At 43.8% G+C, this 27,027-nt stretch overlaps 1 protein-coding gene across 2 annotated transcripts in view; it reads left to right on the forward strand.

The window, feature by feature from the left end:
• NTN4 (netrin 4) overlaps positions 1-27,027 on the forward strand; it is a 131,383-nt gene that overhangs the window by 33,822 nt on the left and 70,534 nt on the right. For both annotated transcript variants that reach the window (XM_074941877.1, XM_074941876.1), the window contains exon 2: positions 2,298-2,827. In XM_074941877.1, the coding sequence (XP_074797978.1) occupies positions 2,354-2,827 (474 nt within the window). In that variant the 5' untranslated portion in view covers positions 2,298-2,353. The remainder of the gene's footprint in view (positions 1-2,297; positions 2,828-27,027) is intronic.

Genomic DNA, 27,027 nt, shown 5'->3' on the forward strand with positions numbered 1-27,027 from the left:
GGTGGAGGGTACTACAGTAAATATTCACCTGTTTGTTTAACAGGTAACTTCACTACAATAATGTAGCTAAAGAATCCAAGAAAGCAGCCAACACATAAATTAAGTCATCCCGTGGTAGGCCTAACTGATAACGCAATGGTAAAATACTTCTCTACCTCTCAGGAGAGCTGTGTAGATTAGTTTATGTTTGGACAGTGCTTTGAAAAGGATCTCTATAAGGGATAAGTGTTGTTCTGTGAATTTTACAGTTGTATTTATTCACTGTTATAGGTATAAGTGTATTTTGTAAATTTGAGATGAGACTGTCTTATTTTAGTTATTGCCTGCAGATGTCCTTTTTAATGCACTTAATTTCTTATCCCTGTAGGGGATTCATTATTTCACAGAGTATTTTGATCATTAAAATCATTCCAAGATATTTTTAGCCAATGCAATCTGCCCATTTGTAAGTGCTTTATAAACAATGTTCCACAGCTTTTCTGAGTAATCTGTATAAAAAACCTGCATAGATCCTTGGTATTAGAAATGGGGGTGTGTGGGGGGGGGGAATCTATCAGATCGTTAAGTCTACCCCGCTGCTAATGCAGGATAGAACTCCAATGCAACTACTATATACCAAAGCTGAATAACAATAATAGCCCCCAGATAAAGGGATGTATTGGCTATTAAACCAAAATGACACTTGAACTTAGCAAAAAGATCAAGAAGAAATCATAATCATTAGTGCATAAAGCTTATTGTGTATGTTTGGCCCAGTGATAAAGAACACATTATGCACCTCAGATGTTTTGGCATGCCCATTTTCAAGTCATCAGAGCTGTTTTGTTTATTTTTTTTAAGTTAAATGGCTATGGGTCATAAAATACAATCTAGTTCCTGACTGACTGCCAGCTTCATTAATAGGTGGAAAGTTTATAATAAAAATTACTAAACCATGACTGTAACTTTGCTAAAGGTTTCATACTGAACCCCTGTGGTGATTTTATTTTCTGTGTAGACACTGTAATTGCATGAGTTTTAAATCAACAAGACTTCTAGACAAACCTGAACAAAAACCACATAGACTAAATTGCAGGGCAACTTGCCAGCACCATTTCAACAGTGGAATTTTTTCTTTACACACCATTAGTGACAAACTTCCAAAATATGAACCAGTGTACTGACTAAATCCTGACCTCTTCAGCACCTAGGGAGGGGATGCTTCAGTGTTCCTACTGTGCAAACAACCTCCAGGCTCAGTAGGAATACTGAAGCACCTTGCTTGAATATCCCTCCACAACTCACCTCCCTGTCTCCTACCGAAAACTCAGCTGCCTCATCTGCCCAGTAAGCCCTAGCACCACCCAACCTCCACTAGGGTGACCAGATGTCCTGATTTTATAGGGACAGTCCGGATATTTGGGGCTTTGTCTTATATAGGTGCCTATTACCCCCAGCCCTTGTCCCGATTTTTCACATTTGCTGTCTGGTCACGCTAACCTCCATGCCACTTAGTGCTTTCTTCATGGCCTCCTCCCTGTCCTGTGATGGGATGGGTCTCTTTCTGCAGTCTTGAAGAGAGGGGTTGTATGGCCATACACTGAGATACGAATATATCTTTGTGGGTATTCAGACAGGGTCACTGCCCCACTTTAAATCCTCAGCGTTTTCTGGGATAGCTCATGAAGCAGCTTGGTTTCCCCTAACACAGGGCAGCAAGAGAAGGGACTATTCCCTTTCCCCACTGAGGTGGCTGCGATACCAGGGAGTGCTCCATAATGCTTATTGTGGTAACTAAAAAACACTCAAGGTTCCCTAGAAACTACCCAATAGGACTTTTTCCTGCATGTGGTTTCCAGGGAACCCTTGAGCGTTCCTTATCTACCACACTAAGCCTTAGGGGGCATCTACTGCCCCTGGGCTTAACGTAGCATCCACTGCAAAGGGAGAGCGAGCTAGGCTGAGGCAAAGGGGCTCTAGGGCTGTTGTAAGCGCCCCTCAGTGGAATAGCCGGGGACATATTGGGACCAGGAGGAAGTATGGCTGGGGAGGGCCTGTGCTCCAGGTGTTCTCTGGCTTGCAGGGGCCACTGAAACAGGTGCAATCCTGAGGGCTCCCCTAGTTTACAGCAGCTCCCTTCAGCTCCTGACTCTGGGCTTCTCTCCTTGTTCTCTGTGTTGGCCAGTGCAGGATTTAGCTCCACTTGTGTTAGGGTTACACAGGGAGCTGTTTCACATGGTAAACTGAATGCAGTTGTCTGAGAGCAATGCCGTTAAATATAAATTGCTTTAGATTAACACGTACTTTCCTCCACCTAGGACTGAGCAGTGTTGTTGGAGTTGGGTCCCATTGCGAAAAAGCGTGCAACCCTCCAATGGGAAACCTAGCCCATGGACGAAGATTGTGGACAGATACCACATGTGGGCGCAACTCCACTGAGTTTTACTGTTCATACAGTGAGTATGCAGACCTGACATGCAAGCGGCCCAAGTGTGACAAATGTAATGCTGCTCACACCCATCTGGCTCACCCACCCTCTGCAATGGCCGACTCTTCCTTCCGTTTGCCTCGCACATGGTGGCAGTCAGCTGAGGACGTGCACAAGGAGAGGATCCAGCTGGATTTGGAAGCTGAGTTTTACTTTACTCACATGATCATGGTGTTTAAGTCAGCAAGGCCAGCAGCCATGGTTCTGGAGCGATCCCAGGATTTTGGGAAAACATGGAAGCCTTACAAGTATTTTGCCACTAACTGTTCAGCAACTTTTGGCCTAGAGGACGATGTGACAAAGAAAGGAGCAATTTGCACTTCAAGATATTCAAGCCCCTTTCCTTGCACTGGGGGAGAGGTAAGTTCACTGGCATGTTAAAGGGATACTGTCAAGTAATGTTGGCCCTGAATTCAGGCTCCTTATAATCCTTATAACCTTTACTCCAGAATTTATATTTCTCATCTTAAAATGCCACTGTCAACTTGAAATCTAGTTAATTTCAAGAAATGAGTTAAAAGTAGTTGCAAGTACTACACCTGTCCCTGATCCCCTCTGCCAATCTCTGAGGTTTTACAATCACATTTTCCTACTTTTAAAAAAGTTTCTCTCTCCACTGTTGCTTTGTGAAAGACTCACACAAGCAACAGGTGAATTGACTATACTGGAAAAATGTTGAAACTGGCAAACACACAAAGATATTGTTAATTTCAGAAAGTAAACAAATGGAATGGAAGGAGAAAACAGAGAAAAATATTTTTTTCCATTCTCTTTCAGTTCTAGTAATTTTAAATGTTACTTGTAACAATAGGTCAAAATTTGACAGAAATGGGGTTATTTTTCAACTGATGGTGTCCATGTCCCTGTTAGATAACTACCACTGTCACCAACAAATTAAAGTAAAATAAACCAAAAAGAGCCACTGCTAACGTTGACCCTATAATTTTCCTGTAATTCTGTGGAAGAAGGACATACTAGTTAATTAAGAAACCCCACTCCCTCATATATGCTATGTGCATGGACGCTAATATGAAAAAAAGAGGTAAACAAAAGAAAAGTAGAAGGGAAAAATCACATTTGCTAAAAGAAAAATGACAGTATTGAAAAGAGGTTATTTTTATACATTACAGATAACAGAAAATAAAGAACATATGCCCAGTGCACTGTTTCGCTTTGTTGCTTACACTGATAATTCAACTAGTTTTCTGAGAGATTCCCTCTAATGAAACCCTAATACAGAAATTAAGATCTGTTGTGTTGCTGTCTCTGGGTTTACACTTTCATTAGTGGTGAGGTATCCTCGGTGGACTGTTGGTAAAAACTGCTCCCTCTAGTGGTCTTTCAAGAGTTTTATGATCAGTTTACAGTGCTTTTCAGATGTGTTTTGTTTGTTAAATCAAACTTTTGATTTTCCTTTGGAATAAAATAGAGAATGGGGTGAGTTATTAACAAAAAGAAAGATCAGTTTTATTCTGTTAGACTGTGTTGATTATTTTCTTTGAAGTAAGGCTCCCCATGCCATCATGCGGGAGATCAGTATACTGTACATCTCCAAGTAAATAAGGCTTGTCTACACTACAAAAGCTTTGTTGGTAAAGCTATGCCAGTAGAGCTCTCTAGTGTAGACACAGTGTATACAATAGAAGGAGTTTCTCTGCTGACATAGTAACACCACTTGCCTGATGACACTAGTTATGCCAACAGAAGCATTCATGTCGGCATAGTTGCAGCTACACTGGGGTTTTTGCCAACATAGCTATGTCAGCTAGTGGTATGATCCTCCCCCCCCCCCCCCCACTTCTAGCCAATTTACCTGTGCTGGCAAAGCTTTGTGGTGTAGACTGAGCCTCAGGAAATCATCTGTTGATATACAGAATCCTCACAGTTTCCCACCCTCATCCCAGCAGTTTCATGATTCAGTTCATAGACATTTAGGGCCAAATTTCTACTCTTGGATATGTTCATGGAATTCACACTGAATTCAGTGAGAATTTTGCTCTGAGATAGCCATATGTGGTTCTCACTGAATTCAGTGAAAATCACATATAGATATCCCAGTGTAAAATCTGACCTTTAAATGAAAGGATCAGATATGAATAAATTAAGTTGTGATTTAGTTTCCCTCAAATTTTGCATTCAAAGGGAGGATTCTTTGTACAGTTTTTTTACTTTTTGTTTGTTTTCTTCACAGAAGAATATGTTAGCTCCATAGCAGGGCTTATGCCTGTTTACCCCAACTGAGGATCCAAGCCACAGTCTGAAAGCAATTGCTTTGCTAAACGGTCATAAGGATTGTCACTGTTAAAAATTAACAATACACGTGAAGAGTCAAACAATATCAGCCAACATTGGAGTTATTCAGAGTCAGCTTTCTCCAGGATTGGGTCCCGGTTTGGTTAAGAAAGGAATAAGGAGTACCTGTCCAAAGGAATACATAAGTCTATTCACTAAAATGCATCTTCCTATGTAAAAAGTCAAGGGAGGGCAGCAGCTGTTCTGGTCTGGAGAGAAACTTTTAAGTGCATTCTTTTCATTGAAGGAATGAAAGCCTCTAGGCTCACTGAAGAGGCCGGTGTCCTTAGTAGTTACTTTATTAATCCAGTTAAGGGTTAAAATAAGGGGACCACAAGGGAAAACTGCTTCCTGCTCCCCCTCCTTTGGTAAAACCAGAGAGAGAGCTTCCCCTCATGCTGGGGTTGGGACTCACTAAACAAGGGAATCTGCAGTAGAAGTAGCAGGAGGTGCCAGGCTGAGGAGTTTCTGAGGCTCTCAGCATCTCCACCAGTTGTGTGCCATCTCCATATGATTATGTAATGCCACATTACCACGTAATGTTGAGCCCTATGACGATAGCCACGCCAGGATTGGTGACCACTCCCTCTCTAGTTTGACCACAGAAGAGTGTGATTTATGTTTTCTCATTCACACGATTCCTTGTGAGCCTTTCTACAAGTGATGCTCAGAGAGAAGAAATTCAGCACTGACTTCAGTGGGTTTGCAAAGAGTGTAAACCAGGGCAGGATTTGGCTCATCCGAGGTTGATTCTGTACCCACTATGTGTGTATACAGTTCCCACTGAAGTCATCCCAGTAAAGTGTGTCCACATAGAGGTGTGCAAATACAGGCCGAGTCAGTTTACATGCGTGTCAGTGGAATTTCTGCATGTGCAGCAGGTAGGGGATTGATAGCCCCCTGTGTGGACACAAAATTTGTTTCTGCATCCGATCTGCGATCCGCAAACATGGTCCATGGATATCCGCAGGTTTGCTGGGCTCTGAATATAAAATTTGGATCCATATCCATCCTCAAATATGGTCCACGGACATCTACAGATGTAAAGTGGATACCCGCAAATTTGCAGGGCTCTAAGGATTGAGACCCCTACATGTAGAAATCAGCAAATACCTTAGGTAAGGGAAGGAATTCAGTATTATTCCGTGTATTTCAGGTAGCAATCTACAAAGCAATCCATTCACAGAATGGCCTTATTGTTGCAGTGTCTAATATGTTGGCTTCATTTTATTGTAGTTTGTGATAATTGCAAAGAAAGGAGACCTCCAATTCCAAATTGTCTTATTATTTCATATTTTAAAACAAATGTTGAGTCGAGGGGACTGGAGCCCTAAATCATTTGGGAGTTTATGCATGTGGCACACTTCAGTTCCCTGCATTTAAACACCACTTGTATTTACGTGCAAAGTAATAACAGCAACTCTCTGGCAACCAGATGGCAAGCATGCATGCTTAGCATATATCACATTTAATTTATTACAGCGTGCTACATTCCAGCAATTACTTCTAACTGCCAATAGCAATGTGTATCTCACCTAAAGCAATACCAGAGTTTTGTGTGCTGTTTTGAATTATGCACTGCTGACTCCCACTAATCGTAGCACCTAATTTCAGACATATGGAAACAGTTTCAGTTGAAACGGTAGTTTCAAATATGCAGCCATCTTAAAATATCTAGCTTGAAAGGGTATTATTTAATTGCAGCTAAGTTGGGCCAGTATTCTTTAAAACATCAGTGTAAACTCTGAACTGCTAACAGGTCTCTTTAATATAAGGCAACTACTGTATAGCATGACAGCCAACTGCGCATAAGCCCCTTGGAGCACCACTTGAAAAAGTTTCAGTATCATATATAAAAGTCAAGGTACAAAAACACAAGCTGTGTGCCTGTGTAAAAGCAGTGTGGTCTAAAGGTAAAAAGAAAGGGAATGGAAGTCAAAGTACCTGGGTTCTGTTTGTGACTTTATCACTGACAGATGTGACCTTGGACAAGTTACTTGGGGCCAAATGGTTAAAAGTGGCCTTTGATTCTGGGCGTGGCCACTCATATCCTGAGGCCTGATGTAGAGCAGAGATTGGAACCTGGGTCTTCCAGATGAGTGTGTAACAACTAGGCCATAGGCATTCGGATGTTTTCACTGGCTCAACGCCTAAAATGGAACAACTTCCGCAGGAGAGCTTGGGTGCTCCTCCTCAGGCTAAACAAGTGGTTAGGGCACTTCTGTAGGAGGTGCAAGACCAGTGTTCAAGTCACTGCCCCACTTCAGGCAGAGTAAGGATCTCCCACATCTGAGATCGGGGCTCTAACCTGTGGGATATTGAATAAGAGGGGGGTATACCATCATCTCATTTTCAATGAGAAAGGCTTAGGTGTCTAACTCCAGGAGAGGGTTCTTGGCTGTGAATCTCAAGTGGAGTCCCCAGGTAGGTAACTCCCAACCTAACTCCCTTTGACAGGTGAAACTTAAGCCACCCCCTACTTCTTGGCATTTCCTACTGGGTAGCTTAGATGGCTCCCTGCTCAATGTGCTGGCTTTTGTGACTCCCGTTCTTAGGTGCTAACTCTCCAGTCCCCATCATTGTAGAAGGAGCCTACACACCTAATTTAGAGCTGAAGATTTCAATGGGCATCAGGGTGCCTAAAATTGGTCATGCCAATACCAAGCCTAAGTTCTCTTTGTGGATCTAGCCTTGAGTACCTAGAAGAAACAGGGATTTGTGATACTGTGTAAGAAGAGCTTGCCTGAAGGTGGTAAAATCAACAAGCTTTTCAACGCTAGATTCAGAAAACAGAACCAAGTAAGCAGTACGGGGGAGGGGTCAGTGAGAGGCTAGATAGAGAGGAAAATCAGGATCAGGCCTGGCTAAAATGGATTAGCAGATGGCCCCTGCCCTGAGGAGCTTACAATTTAACTGAAGATTCTGTGCACTTCCATGCTACGTAAATAAAGGATTGTGTTTTTACTCTATACTTTTTATACAGGTGAAAGCCTATTCCAAGTCAATGTCCTGAGTATATGCCAGCGATGGCTTTAGCAACTCAAACCTTTGCACACTTATTGAACGTTTCTTTTTAAGGAGACTCAAGCAATTAATTGGGGCCAAAATACAGATTTTTTAAAAAGACAGGGCTCTATGAATAAAAACTGGGCTAGTAACAGGCCTATCCTGATTCTTATGTCAGAAAACCTCCCTTATTTGCATCTTTACCTTGATGCTGATTCTCAAAAGAGATTTATGACACCACAAGAGGCAAAATGCCAAGTCCATAGGTTCATTTTTAAGGCACAAAGCTCAACATTTATGGAGATATAAGAGATATTGAATTGGCCCTGGGAGCTGCTTTTCATCTTTTTTCTTTAATAGAGCAGCTTTGTGTTTCCCTTTCTGGCACTGGGACTGGGAGCTGAGCACAGGGATGTTGAAAAAGTAACAGGACTTTAGTAAGAAAAGAAGGCTAGGTAATGGATGAAGCTTCATTCTTGTTCCAACCCTACTCCCAATCTCTTTTCTGGGTAAGTCTTGGGATCCTCAGATGTCTACTTGTCTTCCAGAGAGGAACACAAACACTTCCAGCCCTGTATTGTAATACACCCCAGCCAGGGCCGGCGCTAGGTTTTTTGCTGTCCCAAGCGCCAAAAAAAAAAAAAGGCCCAGAGTGCCGCCCCTTGAAAAGTGCCACCCCAAGCACGTGCTTGGTTTGCTGGTGCCTAGAGCTGGTGCCTAGACCCCAACTACTGCAGCCTGTCAGCCTTGCCACCAGTCCCTAATCTCCCTGATTTTGCAGCTTGCTCATTTCATTTCTACAATTGCATCCTCCGCTGATCTCATTCTAAGCCTCGTAATTGTTCTCTTCCTATGTGTCTCTCCTCCTCTTGCTTACTTTCTATTCTGGCAATTACAAAATCACTGGATCTAATTCACCACTACTTTGCATCTTGTCAATTTAATTACATCCACTCTGGAGAGACAGGGGTGGGACACTAAGGAACAAGCTGGAGAATAAGAGATGAGACTGGAGAAGGAGAGGGCAAAGTGGAGGTAAAATAAAGCTGATGAACGTTTTTTCATTGAGAAGCAGAGGTAAATGGCTTTCCATCAAAAATGAAAACTGTCATAGAATTTTCATTTTTGATAATTTTTTTGTTTGTTTTTCATGAAAAACTGAAATTTTTGGTAAAATCTTTTGGAGTTTTTTTTTAAACAAAAGATGGAAAATTATAACAAAAATGTTTTTTTTAAACCAAATATTTTAAACAAAAGATGGAAAATTATAACAAAAATGTTTTTTGGAAACCAAATATTTATCAGGTTTAGATTTATTTATTTTTTATTAAGAAACCAAAACACTTCTGCAGGAAATTTCAGAGGAAATGGGGAAACAAATTTTTTAATTTCCCATGAAAAGAACTGGTATATTTTTATTTAGCTGTAATGTAAAATGTTACTGCTGTTTTGAGTGGAGAATTTTAGTTTGGGAGTGTTTTATATTCACTGCCATTTACACCTGTGCACAATGTATATGAAACACCACCAAATCAGAATTCTCCGCTCACACTGGTGGGAGCATTTCACGCCCATTTTGCACAGGTGCAAATGACTCCCAAAGGTGCAAGGCAGCAGAAAGTCAGATCCCTACCCTTGGAGATTCTCCATAGATTCTCCCTCTTCCCCTCCAGCCTCAGCTCTTCCTCTCCAGTTTGCTCCCTGCTCTGTCCAGGTACCAGTCTCCTATTCCTTTTCTCCCCAGAGTGGGTGTAACTGACAAAACAAGGTGCAAGCAATGAAGAATCAGGTCCAGTGCAACTCAAAGAAGTGTGTGCATTGGCTCTTGAAGTTCCGTCAGCACAGCCACTGCTTCACTCCTTAAGAAAGTACAGCATGTGGCCAGTATAGAAAGTGATGGGGCCCAGGCTCTGTCTCCTCCCCATCTCAGTTTGGGTACCTGACACTGGTCTTGTGCAGTTACGCTCATATAACCAAAAAAAGACTTTATTTGTGCTCTGTCCCTGTTTGGGGTAATAAATTGGGAAGCTTCTTGCTCACAAACTCCTTTGCAAAGGAGCTGGGCACAGTCTGACCTTGTGTGATTTATTGTAAACTATGTAGTTTACTCCTATTTGCACATGTAGACTGTGATAAAATGAAGTGTTCTGCAATACAGATACTGTAAAGCAAGGCTACTTTCTAGAAGGCCTGGACATACAAGCTGACACCTGAAAAACCCTGAGCTGGGGGAGAGCAAGGGGGAGAAGATCTCGACCCTAATTCTAATTCCACCCGGTGCAGAGATGATGATCTGCAGACCTTCTATGACAGGAGCCCTGGAAAGGCATCACAGGGTGAGTTCTAGGGTCAGAAAGCATAGTCTAGGCATTTTGACAGAAGTAGTCTGGAGCGGAGGGACTGCAAAGGGAACACTGTTGGTGAAAATAGAAGCACACAATATTATTATTATTTATTTCTATACCACTATAGATGTGCATGGTGACAAATCAAAGAGGAAGTCCTCAAATATAGTGCCCATCTATAAAAAGGGAAATAAGGACAACCCTGGGAATTACAGACCAGTCAGCTTAACTTCTATACTCAGAAAGATAATGGAGCAAATAATTAAGCAATCAGTTTGCAAACACCTAGAAGATAATATGGTGATAAATAACAGTCGGCATGGATTTGTCAAGAACAAATCGTGTCAAACCAACCTGATAGCTTTCTTTGACAGGGTAACAAGCCTTGTAGATAGGGGGGAAGTGGTAGATATGGTATATCTTGACTTTAGTAAGGCTTTTGATACTGTCTCGCATGACCTTATCATAAACAAACTAGGGAAATGCGACCTAGATGGAGCCTACTATAAGGTGGGTGCATAACTGGTTGGAAAATCGTTCCCAGAGAGTAGTTATCAGTGGTTCACAGTCATGCTGGAAGGGCATAACGAGTGGGGTCCTGCAGGGATCGGTTCTGGGTCAGGTTCTGTTCAATATCTTCATCAATGATTTAGATAATGGCATTGAGAGTACACTTATAAAGTTTGCGGACGATACCAGCCTGGGAGGGGTTGCAAGTGCTTTGGAGGATGGCATTAAATTTCAAAATGATCTGGACAAACTGGATATCACAGAGTAAGAGAGGGAGCTGTGCAGCCTTAAAACCCGTGGTCAGGAGGGAGAGAGATGTGGGTCTCCACCCAAGAGTGGTGACAGCTGAGAGCCAGAAGCCTAAATTTGGTGCCCTTGGACCACAAAGGAAAATACAGGTGCAGCTGCATGGAAACTCTGACAGTCCTCTCTCTCTCACTTCTCTTCTTGCTTTACCCTGGGGTAACTTCATTGGCTCCTGATATGCACCACTGTAAGAGGGAGGAGAATCAGGCCCTTGAAGTAGAGTCTACTAAGGGCAGGTCTTTACTACCTGCTGATCGGCAGGTAGTGATCGATCTATCGGGGATCGATTTATTGAGTCTTGTCTAGACGCCATAAATCAATCCCCGAATGCATTCCCCGTTGACTCCGGAACTCCAGCTCGCAAGAGGCGGAAGCGGAGTTGATGGGGGAGCAGCAGTGGTTGACTTGCCACCATCCTCAGGGCCAGGTAAATCGACCTATGATACACCGACTTCAGCTATGCTATTTGCGTAGCTGAAGTTGCGTATCTTATGTCGACGACTCCCCCCCCCGTGTGTGTGTGTGTAGACCAGGACTGAGAGAAGAACATTTGGAGCTTAATACAATGTAGATTATGTTAATGTGGTAATGATGAAACAGATTTCCATAACAATGGACAGCAGCCTGAATAATGTTAACATCTTTCTGTCAATTAATTAATGTATGTCTAGCGATCACAGTTTATACAACAGAATACTCCACAATATACACAAAGGATGCACTGATGCATTATAAATAGGACTGTACAATTAAAAGTTAACCATTCTTAAAATATTAAATTTAGGAACATTAACGTTTGAATAAATGTTGACTGAATCGTTATATTGCATCTCAAGGGGTGGAATCAAACTGACAGTAAATTCAGTTTCTTGTAGAGAGTCATTATTAGGCACTTCACTGTTGTCACGATGCAGCTTGCATTTTGCGGTTTAATTGCTTGCTTGCAACATATTTTCATGGGCTTTGCATAATGTCCGGTCGCTCTATTTTGCTTCAGCTTGAAAAACTATCTGCTGATTCTGAAGAGTTGTTTATACTTAATCACAGCCCCCAAAGAACATGTGAGTACAAAGGAATGGAAATCCCATGTGGACTGATCCATTATTCTTCAATATAACTTACCATACAGCCGCCTTTTATTGAGTGTTGACATGAAAAACCTGTCCCCTTTCTCCTGGCTACTGACTAACCTTTTCATGCAAGAAACATATATTAATTAGTTTAAAGGGACCTGTTGGTTAGGCATGAAATTAAGCAAGTATTGCATTTTCTTCATTTTGGTTCCATCCTGCAGTAAATGAGACCTTTTTCTTGTTTATGAAATATAGGCCTTTCAGTAGAAATATTCAAAATCTCTAAGAATAAAGTCTCACAAAAATGATAGTAAATGGAGTTTTTTGAACCAAGTTGGCATAATTGCACTGATTTGGAACTCACTGACTTCACAAGCTGGGGAGGGTGGTGTGGAGGAGAAAAGCAGTAGCACTCAACTGTGAAAGCATGATAATTATGGAGACTGTCACTGATTAGCTCTTCATGTTAAATATGATTGCTGAAATAAATAAGACTTTTTATTGATCTGTAAAATTATAATGAATCATAATCTAATGAGGGCAGAGGGCATATTCTGATCTCACTTATATCACTCTAGATCATCTTAACGCCAGTGAAGTCAATAGGGTGAGTGTGGAATCACTGCAATGTAAGGTCCTGATTCAGCAATGCACATGAACACATGCTTAACTTTAAGTGCACATTTAAGTACTTTGCTGAATAGGGGTGGACTTAAGCATGCACTTAAGTCCTTTGCAAAACTGGATTCTAAGTGAGAACAAAATCTGGCCTTCAATTTGGTAGCGTGTCTTTCTATTTTCCCACTTCAGTCTGGTCTCAAATAAAGAGGAAGTATTTCACGGGCAAGATAAAACAGTGTATGCTCTAGTGAGCCAAGGAAAGTGTTTTAACTCCTTCTTAAGGAGAAAAGAATGGAAATACGAAGAGGTAAGTGGTGGCCAGCTCCTGCACAGAGTCCACAGATCCTCTCTCTTCTTGTGTACCCTGTGCAGGAACTTATTTCAGTTGCAGCCCTTGTACTCTTCTGGAAGTTTTGCATGAATAGAAACTGAAGGCCAGATTCTCCTCCTCTGTAAGGGGAATTTTTGGGACACTACAACCATTGTTCCATCAGACCTGTGCTATCAGGGAGCAAGAAGAGAGGAGGAGCCCTGCACAACTGGTTTGGGCTTCCATCAGATCCCAGAGATCTGCCAGTTTGATGGATCAAACCTCTGGCCAATTCCATGATGAGTGCAGAGGACAATCTCTGTCCCCAGCCTGGAACAATTTGGTTAAACTCTGTATGTGGAGGGAAATCTCTGCAGAGTTGCTGACCTCCAATCCAATGGTCTTTTTTCATGGGAGTGGGAAATGTGGCCTTGGTAAAGTGTTCAAGTTTGACCATACGTTATAATTGTAATAAGATTAGTATAAGGAGCCAGGTTCTGATCTAAATCATGCTAGTGTGTTGCAAATCCAGAATAACTTTACTGCCTTCAGTCAAGCTACTGCTCAGTTACATTGATGGAGATTGGAACTGGATGCTGCAGTCAGAGATAGTCAAATACAAATTAAAATGTATTTCCCCAAAGACTCAGCCATAAAATCTTTCAGTTGCATGTTCAGATTGAAAAACCATCTCTAGTGCACATGAAAGTCTTTCTCTCCCCCTCCCATCCATTCCTCCCGCGCCCCCCATACAGGGTCATATTAATACTTCTCATCTTAAATGGTTCTCATCTTAAACTTATCCTACTCCACAGCATTAAGATAAAAGGCCTCAATGTAGCTGAGTTCCCACTACAGTATTTTAATAAGTTAATAACTTGTATATAATTGTTCATGAATTCATGGGGGTGCTAATAAATCACTTTGAGAATATTACTCATTGTCACTGTTTGCTGTTAGAGAGTCTCTTCGGCAACAAATATTGACGCACTAGCATCTTTTGAAGCATCACATATGCACATTTTACTGGTGTGTGTTTGTGTCTTTGAATGGTTGATTAGTATTATATATCTGCTGTGACAGATTAGCCTTCAGATGATTTCCCTTGTAGCATTATTGCATCCAGCCGGTCTTCATTCCTCATGGATTTATATACCAGCTCCTACAGATTGTTCCTGGAACTAACACTGATTAGAGCAGAGAACAAAAATAAATGGTGTCCATTTGCCCAAGGGCTTGACCCTGCAAGGCACTGGTCACTTTTAACTCCCATTGGCACCAGTGGGAGTCCAGAATGCTCAATGGGATCACGTTTGGATTACGTAAACATCCCACTCTTACCTCAAAAATATTTGCCCATCTCTTAACCCAAACTCGTACCTTCTTTTAGGCTTTGGAAAGTTTGCCTAAGAACCCATCATATTCCTTCTTAATTAAATCCAAATCTCATGTGCTTTGGGACACATAGGCCCCTAGGGCATGGCAAATTTGGATTCAGTAACTTGCAGGACTAAAATGAGCTGTGCAGAGGAGAGGTGGATGTGGCCTTGAAACAGATGTGGCCTTCAAACCATGAGAGATTTGCTCATCACTACTAACATTTCTGCTGGCCCATTTGCTTTAGTTGCCCTTGGCAGCTGGACAAACCCAGAAGACCACAGCGAATGTTAACATGCATGAAAGGAAACGTGTTTTCAAATGTCCCCAGTGTATGCTGGTATTTCATAGAAGAATTTAAACTCACTCTTCCTGATCTTCCATCTTTGGAACAAAGGCACTTCATTCGCTACACAAGGTGACATTACAGGACTGGACACAGCACCCACTTGAGTCAATGACAGAATTCCCCATGGTGCTAGAGCAGGTCTATTTACAGAGTAGTCCTGACTAGGTAAAAAGTAGCTGGGGGCTAGGCACAGGACAACAGCGTTACATTATACCAGAGAGACCAATAGAGGGTGCAGGTACTTAATTCATTTAGAAAAGACAGGGACTGACATAATAATTTTCTAGGAAAGCGATGAGGGGGAGGAAGACGTTGAGCCTGTTTAATGGTGTATTTGTTTTCTCTGGGTGAAGTGCCTGGGATACTATTGACAGACAAGTACTTCGGGCCAGGTGGCGACAGGGCCTATACTCCCCTCAGCGACCTTGGAGCCCGTGCTCCTTTGTTATACCTCCAGGGGTGCCCAGGGGAAGAGGCTGGACTATGCCTCACTTGTGGAGAGCAAGCTGCACCATCTAAAGGACAGTGCATCCTGCCCAGTGCACCTTTGCAAGGGGCTCCTCAGATAGGGATTAGGCCTTGGGGAGTCACAGTCACCTTCTAAGCTCTGCCCGGGGCATTATGACTGCACTGCTCCCTACCTAGGCCACTGGCTAAATGCATCTGATCCTCCCCAGGAGTGACCCTCTGCAACTTCTGTTGTACTGGCCTGCAGCATGCTCTTTTTTGTCCTATTCTATCCCTGGGTTTTCTGGCATGCATCCAGGTTTATGGCTCTTGGAGTTTGGCCCTTCACTTTACCAGCTGTTGAAATGCAGCCACCTCTGGGATGGAACATGGTAAATGTGTGACTGTGTTCAGCCACACTTACCCAGCGTAGAACAGGAAGCGAAGAACATTGTATCCAGCTGAAACAAGCCCTGATCCCGGGGCTACCACTGACAAGTGGCTTGGAATTTTCTACAAGAAGTCAGGCCCTTGGTTTTACATCTCATCTCATAGCTAGCATCTCTTGCAATGTTGTGCGCCAATGGTCCAGTATTACCACACAGGGAAGACTGATTCGCCTATTCAGATTTCGACAGCACACTAATTTAACTTGGAGGGCTCCCACTTTGTAAGATCTAGTGAGATGATAGCCCAGATTTTACTGCTGCTTCCCAACAAGACCGCCAGTGGGCTGACGTAGGACCATATCCTGCCACCAAACTATGTGCAAAACTCCCAGTGTTCCACATCCCGTGTCACCACCTATGTCAGCAGGTTGGAAGATGGTGGCATCCCACTTCTTTAATACATTTTCATTTTTATTCTTTCATTTGCATTTAACATTTTTTCCTTTCCTATATTAGATGTCACACACCATCAACTGGATGATTCTCAGACTTGCTTTAATCCTGCAAATTATAGTCACAAAACTTCCAATTATATGCATTGACATTCTATATGACATTTCCCAGACCTGAAGAAGAGCTCTGGGTAAGCTCGAAAGCTTGTCTCTCTCACCAATAAAAGATATTCCCTCACCCACCTTGTCTCGCTAATATCCTGGAACCAACATGGCTACACCAACACTGCATATTATACGGACTAGCATATTAAAAATATTTTGGGTAAATGTATTACTCTTGGGTTGCAAAGGAATTCCCTTGATCCCCTGGTCCCCTTGCAGGTGTTCTCACTGAACCTCTCTAACTGAACACCCTATCTCGCAGGCTTGTGAAGTTGTGTGTCGTGCTCGGAGGTTATTCTGTGGTTCTGGGGAGCGAGCCAGTTTTTTTTAATGGCACTGTCTCTGAACAAGCAAGTGCAGCTCTCTATCAGTCTCATTCTTGGGATGAAGCTCCAAGCTTAGTTGATCTCACATACACTAAACAGGTACCGCAGGCAGGCCAAACTTGAGAACATAAATCTTACTGGGGGGGGGGGCAGGGAGGGAAGAGAAAGCTGCCTGAGGGAAGAATATTTAAATATCATTTTTCTTGCCAGCAAACCAAAGGGGTTCTTCTGTGTCTGTTCTTTTTCCTATGCCATACAGTGCAGCCTTGAAAATTGTAACTTTTGAAAAGAAGACTCTGGATTAAAAGACTAATTGAAATTAAAACTTTGCCTTTATTGGTGCATATCTGATGATGCTATATATCTAAAGGGATTTTGCAAGACAGGAAACTAAACCTAAGTGTATCTATATGTGTTTGATTTAGTCTCACGACAGTTACAATAAAAAGATCAAGCATTTTTATTTATTTATTTATTGTAATAGTGTCTTGTAGGAAATTCTTGGTTAAGCAAACTAAGCCATTTTGGGAACAAACTCTTTGTTCAAGGAGCAACACAACTTAATCGGAGGTGAAGAAATCCAATAGTTTTGAGCTATCTGTACTGAATCGATATTTCTGTGGTGTGAATGTTATTCATATGTGCAGTGTTGTAGCTGTGTCAGTCCCAGTCTATTAGAGAGACAAGGTGGGTGAGGTAATATTTTATTGGACCAACTTCTGTTGCTGAGAGAGAGAGGCTTTCAAGCATACAGAGCTCTTCTTCAGGACTCAGTCCTGAAGATGGTCAGACCTGAAGAAGAGCTCTTTGTAACCTTGAAAGCTTGTCTCTCTCACCAGCAGAAGTTGGTCCAATAAAAGATATTACCTAACTCACCTTGTCTCTCATTTATATGTGTAGCATTTGAATGAAGACTAGCATGATATAGCACTGTGCTATACTGAGATTGTACCAATAAACCAGCGTGATCTTGAAAGGAAGGGATGAAGAAGAAGAAGTTGCCTATTATTACCAGGTTATAGAGGTTTCTAGGGAAACCTTGAGGATTTTGTGTAGCTTTTACTCATGCATTCCTCAGGCAAATACCTGTTGGTTTGTGTGTGTGTGTAAGGATTTCTGACCCATAAATGTTATCGTCTTTGAGGCTGAAAGTACTTTGAGTTTCATAAACGGCATATGGGGTGGTCCTTAGTATGAGTTGCATATATTATTTCTGCTTATTAACTCACCCTTTTGTGACAGCTCCTGATTGACCCATTGCTGACCACCTACAGCCCTGGACAGCTCTGCAAATATGTTATTTATGATACAGAGCATCTGTTACCCTAGATATTTATTTACAAAGTTGAGATGTTAGTTCCTTGAAACTATGAAAACAAACAAATTCAAACACACAAACTAAATAAATAGAATACTGTGATCAATCTTCTAAAGCCACCAGAAAGATGACTTATTTCAAATTTATGGAATTTGCATCTGATTTTTGTTAAAATTGTTTAACATTTAAATTGTGAAGCAGGAATTATGGTTTGTTTGCCTATTTTTATCTCTGTGTCATAAAGGTTACAGAAGGGATTGGTGGGAGTTGTGTGAATGGTCGTCTTTGTCATTGGATTAAGCAGCCACCTATCATAAAGACCACAAAATGTGTCATCTCTATGATGTCTCATTGACGGATTTCAACGAACTGCCTTTGGTCATGCAATAGGAATTCTGCTGTGCCATAAATAGGGGTTGCCTGCAGAGATCTAGTGCTTTCCATGAGGCTACATTTATGGTCCACAGTGAGCTTAGTGATTTCTCAAAAAGTGTAATCTGTATGATTAATCAGTCTTCTGATTTTTTTCCCCATGGTGTCCGATCTCTCATTAATAATGCTGAGGTGCACAATGTGAGTGTGCAAACACAGGTAATATTAATACTTTTCACTGGAAAAAGAGAAGCATCTCTCCTGTAGAGTCCACTTTATCTGACAGGCCGGCAAATAAATCCTGTATTAGAGGAGGACTCTATGAGCAATACCTGCCCACTTTAAGCTCTCTAAACCTCCCACATCTTGTTAATCATTTGCAGCTTCTGCCAACATTTTTTTTTTTTACCCATGATGTACATTGCATAAGTTTCTCTTTTAGTTGCATTTAAAGTTCAGGTGGATGTACCAAGTTAATTGCTGAGTGGGAAATGTTATAAGTATTTTATTATTGTCAGCATTATTAATGAGAGCAGAAATTCATTAGGTTAAATTTTTGCTAAGACAAAAATGGTTTGACAGGAAAGAACTAAACCAATGTAAAATAAAACTGTTGAGAGATGCTGTTGAGTCAAGTTCAAGATCTTGGCCCTTATCTTCAAAGCACTCAGTGACCTGGGCCCAGCATATCTAAAGTTTACCTAATGTTCTAAGATGACAACCATGGTTAGGCCCAGTGGAGCTTTCAGCCATAAGGGTGAAGCTTGTCTGTGCAGGAAACAGAGTTCTCAGGGGCCGGTCTGAGACTGTGGAACAAACTCTCCCAGGAGCTAAGGACCATCACAAATCTCACCACGATCTGCTCCAAGGGCAAGGTGTACTTCTTCAACCTGCCTTCTCTAATGTAAACAGTTAGCCAGTATGTACCTTTTAAAAAAATATCCAAACCCTCCCACAACAAAACGCTTCACCTCTGATACCGTGGTGCTGAGAGTAATATAAAAAGCTGTGTAAAACAGAATAGAACTATGCTGGAGGAAATCATTTGGCTGCTTTCTAAGAGCCATTTTGGTCTATGGTCAGAACAGGAGACTGACAGTGAGGATGCCTGGGTTCTATTCCTTGCTTTGGGCAAGTCACTAAAGTTCTGTGAATCAATGTACCCCTCTGTGAAAAAGGGAATGATCATCTGTAATTCACAGGTGTGCTGTGAAGGATAATGAATTAATACTTGTCAAGCGTTGTGTGATGCTTGGATGAAAGGTGCTCTACATATGTATCCATTACTATGTATTATTACTACAGTGGAAGTCTGGCTCCTGGGGACAGGGTGATGCAGCAGAACTTGGAAGTCACGCTGTTTACAGAAGATGTCAGGATGTCCACTTCCTTTAACAATCCCAGTGGAGACTATCATAGGCTTGCTCCTAGGTACATACCTTACCCCAGCTACATAGTGACCAAAGTGTATATTTTGTGACTGGGGAGATATGTCAGTCCCTGATTTTGCCAGGGCAGAGAAGTCTGCAATTCTTGTTACCCATGATCAAGAAAGATTAATTTAAACTGGAACAGGCAAAGAGAAGAGCTACTAGGATGATCAGGAGAATGGAGAGGAAAGAGGTTTGCTTGTTTAGTCCAGCAAAAGGACAGCTGAGAGGGGATCGGACTGCCCTCCATATTAGTGGGTAAATACCAAGGAAGGTAAGAACTAATGTATATAAGTTGGCCATGAACAAATTCAGGCTGGAAATTTAGAAGAAATTTTCTAATCATCAGCGGGGTGAAGTTCTAGAACAGCCTTACAATAGGAGTCGTGGGGGGCAAACAACTTAATTAGTTTTAAGAGCAAGATGAACAAATTTGTAAGTCCACTTGTATGATGGGATTGTGTGTGATGGTAGCAGGGCTCAATAGCCCCAGCTTACTTCTGGTTTATGTCTTATGTTCCTACAAGTTCATGCTTCAGGGTTTCAGGTGGCCACCTGCAGGGGTCAGGAAGGGATTTCTCCCTTCTCCCCCCATCCTTTGTCCCTCCATGTATTCAGGGAAGGGTTTTTTTTAAATCTTCTTCCTCTGAAGCAACAGGGATGGCCACACCTAGATATGGGACAATGGGCACGTGGGCCAAGTTTCTGAGGTGGCTTTCTCTCGCTCAGGTGTTTGATTGGCTGGTTCTTGCTCACATACTCAAGGTCTAACTGATTGCCATATGTGGGGTGGGAGGGAATTTTCCCCTGGGTCACATTGGCAATGACTGGGCGGGGCGGGGGAGGGGGAGATGTTGCCTTCCTCTGCAGTGCCTGGGTGCAAGTCACTTGCCAGCATTATCTGTGTACACTCACTTAATCATTTTGCTGCCATTTCAGCAAATATTTATATTTCAGGGGCCTGAGGCACTGGTGCAGCTCCATCCCTCGTATACTCTGCCTGTGGCACATAATAGCCTAGTTGCCTGTGGACTGTAATACTTTGATCTAATTTCAGTTGTTGGGTTTAGTGTGTGAGTGCTGGGTGATGCTGGTGACCTGTGAGATACAGGAGGTCAGACTAGATGATCTGATGGTCCCTTCTGGCCTTAATCTCTGTGACTCTAAGTCTCAATTCTTGATTACCCAGAGATTCCCCATCTCTTATTTACAACTGTATAGTTTCACTTTTGTCTTTCGTTAATGTGCTGGTAGGTCTATGGTTGTAATTACTGCTAATGGCCAGGTGCAGAGAGAGGAACATGGAAACAATCTCACCTGTGAGGCTATTTTGCATCTATACAAGAACTAAACAAGAAGCACAGATGTGAGGCCAAACTTGCATTTTAATTTGGGGAGGGGTGCAGTAGAGGGGGCAGGAACCCCTTTGAAGTGAGACTGCCTGGTTGGGATGGGTTTCCACAGTGTTCCCTCACCATGGTGGCTAAGCTTACATTTTACTTTCTATTTAAAAAGCTTGATCAGTCTTTTTTCCCCCTCGAAATCCAATTTCTTTGATGAAAGTTGAAAGCAGCCACTGCTGCAGGCTCACATTATGTAAAGTCCCCATGGGCACACAGGTTGCACCAAAACAATTACTATTTCTACAAATCACCTTAATTACCACCTGGGAGATTTTCCATCACGCTCACCCAGGGAGGTGATTACTTTTAACTTTTACATCTCTTTTTATAATAAGAGTTTAATTGGTCCAATAAAATCTCCTGTTTAAGCTTTTTCAAATAAGAAAAAGTAAAGGTTAAAAGCAGTTGCCACTCTGGGCTACTGCTATGGGGAAACTTGCGTTATTGTAAGAGGAGCTCTGGGATGGGGGGAGGGTGGTATCTGTGGGGCAGCAGCAGAGGAGGTAGTCTTTAGGGTGCAGAGCACTGGGAACCTGATTTTCAGAGGAGCTGAACACCCACAGCTTCAGATGAGGTCCATGGCCAGTGCATTTTGATACACTTGTGAAGCCCAAGAAGACTAGGATCACGTGTTTATGGGATTAGCATCAGGACAAACCCAGAGGAAGAGTGCACAGGAGAAAATGGGTTTCAGGAGGAAAACCATGAATTACCATAGATTACTGTGAATTACATGGAAATACTCAACTTGCTTGCCGGGGCACACTGGGATGTCACTTATGCTGGTGTATAGGCATTTTTGCTATAAATTTCCCATCATTGCCATCACTGGTGGTAGTGCCACTGGTGGGACACTAGTGTAGAAAGGGCTTCAGCGGGGCACTGACACTGTAAGCCCCATTTTATCTCACCTCGCTCAGAGTAGGCCTATCCACCATGGTAATTAACATGCTGGTGGCTGCGGGTGCCGTGTGTATGGGCTCATCCTAGCAACCGCTGGCAGAAGCAGCAGTCGGAAATGTATGGTAAAAAATCCTAGAGTCGACCTGACCATGCTGTAAACCTGTACTTTTATTGCGGAATGCTGTTGGTATCGTCTAAACTACAAAAAAAAGTCTTGAAAAGAAATAATAACCTTACTTAGGGCAAAGCCTGCCCCTCTGTATTGGGGCCTTGGATCGCAGCCGAGCTGCACCAGTACTACTAAGCAGGGAGTGGGAGGATGTGGGGGTGCATGCAGGGGTCTGCACACCCATTCACTACCAAGGAGTCGGGGGGCAGGCCAGGAGGACAGACTTGTGTGCAAAGTATTTGCACTGAACTGCAAGCTGGGTCAAATTTAGCCTTATCTTTACAGGTTTGTGCATTCACAAACTCAAGCTTATGGCAATGCACAGACATAGGCTGGTGCTGTTCACACAGCTGCAGATCCTGTGGCCTGGGGGTAAGGATTCCTTCTTCTCCTGTCCCCTGCAGAATTCCTTAGCACATGGCTGACTTAGTTACTTACTGGGGCTATGTACAGGGCTCAGGGATTTAGGGGGAGATTTTTCAAGGCCTGAAAGGGAGTTATGTGTCAAGTACCCACTGAAAGTCAGTGGGAGTTGGGTGCCTAATGCCCTTTCTTTGCTTTGAAAATCTTCTCCTCAGCCGTTATTGCTTCACATGTTCAAGCATTACACAGACTTTAACTAAACTAGAGATGTCACAACAACACGGTGATTAAATGCAGCCCAAAATCATGGTCAGGTTAGGTATATTTATTCCTAATGCCAGGGTACCAACAAAAATGATAGATTCCTGTAATGTAAACTTGATAATTTTTGTTAAATAATTTACTGTACATTATATTCCCTCTTATTTTTTGGTGTATGTTTCTTATTTCTTCTCTCAGGCCTGGTCTACACTTAAAATTTATACTGGCATAGCAAAGTCAAGCAGGGGTGTGAAAAAATTACACCCCTTAGTGACTCAGCTATGCTGACAATCCCCTAATGTAAATGCAACTGTGCCAGCAAAAGAGTGCTTCTCTCTGCATAGCTAATGTCATTTGGCAAGGTGGTGTTTGTACACTGGAAGAAAAACTTCTGCCTGCATATGCTGCATCTACCCTGGAAGGCTATGCCATCATAGGCTCTGTTGTGTAGACATCGCTTCTCTCTCCCTTCTGAGAAAATAGAAAATCTTACATACTTTTTCTCTTGCAGTTTTTTCCTGTGTTCATATAAGATACATAAAAGGCAATAAAAAAAGAATGAAAACTAAATGGGATCAGCATTCAACCGAACCAAATGCCAAGGATCCAATTGGGAACATCTTTAGTAGAACAAAGTGTTTATATTTAAATTTTCAGCATGATCTTTGTTTACTATTTGGTACTGGTGAGATTACACAATGCTGGCACTGGCCTGCATCCTTTTGGATCCTGCAGCATGCTCCTCCTCATTTATATGAAATACACTGATATGTGCGCAGTCTCTCTCCGCTGAGTCTACATGTACAGGACAAGTTGTGAAGAGGAAGGGTCCTGAAGGAGCATGCCGGTCTCTTAAAGTGAAGAATCCCGAGATAGAGCATGTGCATCCAAAACCTCAGGGCCCCCATTTTCCTTCTGTAGTATGAATTCCTCATGTTGGTTTCGATGGCAGTCCCTGATATCCTGCCAGGAAAGAATCAGGCCCCAGAAGGTCAGGTTAATGGACGCTCTGGTGACCTAAACACATCTATGATTTATCTGGAAAATCTTGCTAGCTGTACAGTAACTCCTCACTTAGTCATCCCAGTTAACATTGTTTCCTTATTAGGTAGCTGATCTATTTGAGAACATACTCGTTTAAAGTCACGCAATGTTCCGTTATAAGGTTGTTTGGCTTGCCCCATTTCACCTGCCCGCCTGGCACTCTTGCGGGGAGCAGTGTTGGGGCGTGGGGGCTTGCCCTGCTCCACCCACCCGGCATTCCAGCAAATCTTTTGTTGTTTTTGTTGATTTCCTCAAGTGACTTTGACTTCAGAGCCTATTTGTTGTGTTCTCAGTGCCATTTTCCTTCCCACTGTAAAAAGCTGCCCTGTTATTGCTTCACAAGTGTAAGCATACTTGGGTGCTTGCAAAAAGACTTTTATGTACTTATAAATGGAGATTATTATGGTACAGGCTGGTTACTTGAATGCAGCACATTCTCAGACATTGTTTTATTTATATGTTGGGCTGTGTTGTCACATTTGTGGAACTGCAAGTAGATAAGGCTCTTTGTCCATGAAAAAGATGAAATAATCATTAGCTCAAGTGTCACCCATTCAAGGGTGTGAGGGAAAGGGCTGCTCTGCTGCATATGTAAGTGGGGGATTGGTCCCGTTATTGTGGGGAACTTTCCTGGCTTATACACTACCCTGGTGGAATTGGCTAGTGAAAGGATCCGAGTCCTCGCTCTCACTCCCTTTACCCAGAGGCCTGCCTGACGTCAAGGATTCCCCTGCCACTCTCCTGTGTGGCAGAGTCCTCATAACCCCGACAAGGCTGGGCCCAGGATTCCTTGTGGGCTCAACCCCCAGTCTTGTCGTGGTCACTTAGGATATGGGCCAGGGTGTCCCCACTTCAGGGTGCTCTCTCCGCTCTGGACGCTTCCCTAACCCCCTGATGATTGCCAGGGGCGGCTGGTTTGTATAACCCATTGAGATTATGTTCTGGTCCAAGTCCTGCCCCAACAGACTGCCTTGTAAGACTATACATACATATATATATTTAAAATAATGTAAAAATGTGAGGGCTCTGGGGTGGGGCTGGTGATGAGGGATTTGGGGTATGGGAGGGGCTCAGGCAGAGGGTTGGGGTGCAGGGGTGAGGGCTATGAGGTGGGGCTGGGGATGAGGGGTTCACAATACAGGAGAGGGCTCAGGGCTGGGGCTGAGGGTTAGGTGCAGGGGGATGAGGGCTCTGGCTGGGGATGAGGGGTTTTGGGTGTGGGAGGAGCTCAGGGCTAGGGCAGAGGGTTAGGGTGAGGGCTCTGCGGTGGGGCGGGGCTAGGGATGAGGAGTTTGGGGTGCAGGCAGGCTGCCCCGGGGCTGAGGCCAGAGAGGACGACTCCCCCCAGCCCTCTCCCCACCGGCAGCAGCGAGCCCCAGGGGAGGGGCCCCTCTGTTTCCCCCTGGCAGCACACTCACCTCGCACCATTGTCACTGCATGTGCTCCTAGGGCCCCTCTTAGGCCCAGGAAGCCCCCTTGCCTCCCCTGTGGTGAGTGCCGGGGGAGGAGGGCTGCATCCCATGTGTACCTCCTCCCCTGCTGCTGCCCCTCACTGTAGCCTCACTGGGGGTGGGGATGGGCCTGCCCCTTGCCCAGCGTGGGGCAGGAGCAGTGACTGTGGGTGGGGGACTCCCCTGTGCTGGTGGAGGGTCCCGCCGGAAAAGGAAATGGCCTGAGGCAGAAGGGCAGGGGCAGCCTGCCCTGGCACTAGTGGATGGGGGGCAATAGGATTCTGTGGCGGCAGCTGATGCTGGGAGCCAGCCAGCAGAGTGGAGGCAGTCCCCAGCCGCAGGGAAGAGGCAGGGATGATCAGGTGCCAGGGGGAGGTGCACATGGGCAGCAAGTGGGGGCCGGGGGACACTCGGGGGAAGTGCGCGGGAGTGGCAGGTGGGGCCGGGGGAGAGCCCCGACCCCAAACATTGGTGGAGCTGGGCCCCCGTGCCCTGAATGTTGCTGGAGCCCAGGCACCACGGGCCCATATAACTCGCCGCCCTAATGATTGCATATAGTTCAAACAAATACAATTTATTAAACAGCACTCAATTTTTAAAAATAAGGGAAAAAATGGGATAGGTTAAAGGAAAACACATAATGCTGCTCTGTGGCATAGGGACGTCACAAACAGCTGTCTCTGGAATGTAAGGGCAGTTCACAGCCTGTTCCTCACACGTCCCCCCCCAGGCCTCCCTCCCAGGCCTTGGCTGTGCTGCAGGGGTGCCGTGGATCAGTCTCTTGCTCTGCGGGTGGCTAGATGCCTTCAGGCTCTATGTAGCAGGACCCTTCTTCCCAGTGTCACTCCCCCAACCCCCATTGGGGTATGATTCCCCTCCCCCGCCGCCAAGTCTGGCCTGCAAGGCCTCTTGGCTGGGGCAACTCCCTGTGCTGGGCTCTCTGCCCAGGGTCCCCCTCATTCTCTGTAAACTGCAGCCCAGTACAGCTGGGGTTGGTTAATTTCAGCTGAGCCTCCCTTTCTTGCCAGCCTGGATTTGAGCCAACAGGTTAGTGAAAGGAAGAGCCAGAGCCAGGGGGAAGAGGACATTCACCTGACCTGAGCTCGGCTCTGCAGGGAGCCAAGAAAGTAGGTTTAAAAACAAAAATCCGCTAGCCAGACCCCTTCCCCATCCCCCCGCGGTTCCAGGGTTTGATTTCTGAAAACAATTGGGCAGCTAACCCTGGCCAAGCCTGGGGAAGGAGTAAAGGGGAGTCGAAATCAAGCTAGCTCCACCTTTGATCCTGTAGTAAGGGCTTTATCTCTGAAGGCACGGTGCCCCCCGCCCCATTGGGCATATGGCCATGTCTCATCCCATTCCACCCCACCTTTCATCTGTGCGACTCTCCTCGCCAGCTAACCTGCCTTCCCACCCACCTCCCGCCCTTCCTGCTTCATTAACCATCTTTCCCTGCATCACAGGGTGCGCTACCTCCTACGGAGCAGCAAGAAAGAACACATTTGGGTAAAAACAAGCCCTGGCTAATGTGCTGCTCTCTCCAAAGTGTGCCTGGCTTTAGCAAAATATCTAATTAGCCTCCACAAACTTCTTTTCCTCGCCTGCAGATTATGGTGATCTCAACCCAAGAAGCCCTGGAATGCGATTCCTTCTGAAGACAGGCTCAGTTGAGACATAATGACATTGACTTGGTGTGCAAAAGAATGTAGTAAGAAGAGCGTGGAATGGATTTTATTAACACTGTTGAGCTGCTTGTGAATGATTTTGTGACTATACTTGCCTGGGCGCATACACGTAGATACAATTCTGTGGAAATTTTGTTTAGAGACATTTTTGACTCCTTTGGAGTGCTTAAACAGCTACATCTAACGACTTTTCGGG

Source organism: Natator depressus, chromosome 1 (genome assembly GCF_965152275.1).
Source record: "Natator depressus isolate rNatDep1 chromosome 1, rNatDep2.hap1, whole genome shotgun sequence".
Lineage (NCBI taxonomy): Eukaryota > Metazoa > Chordata > Testudines > Cheloniidae > Natator > Natator depressus.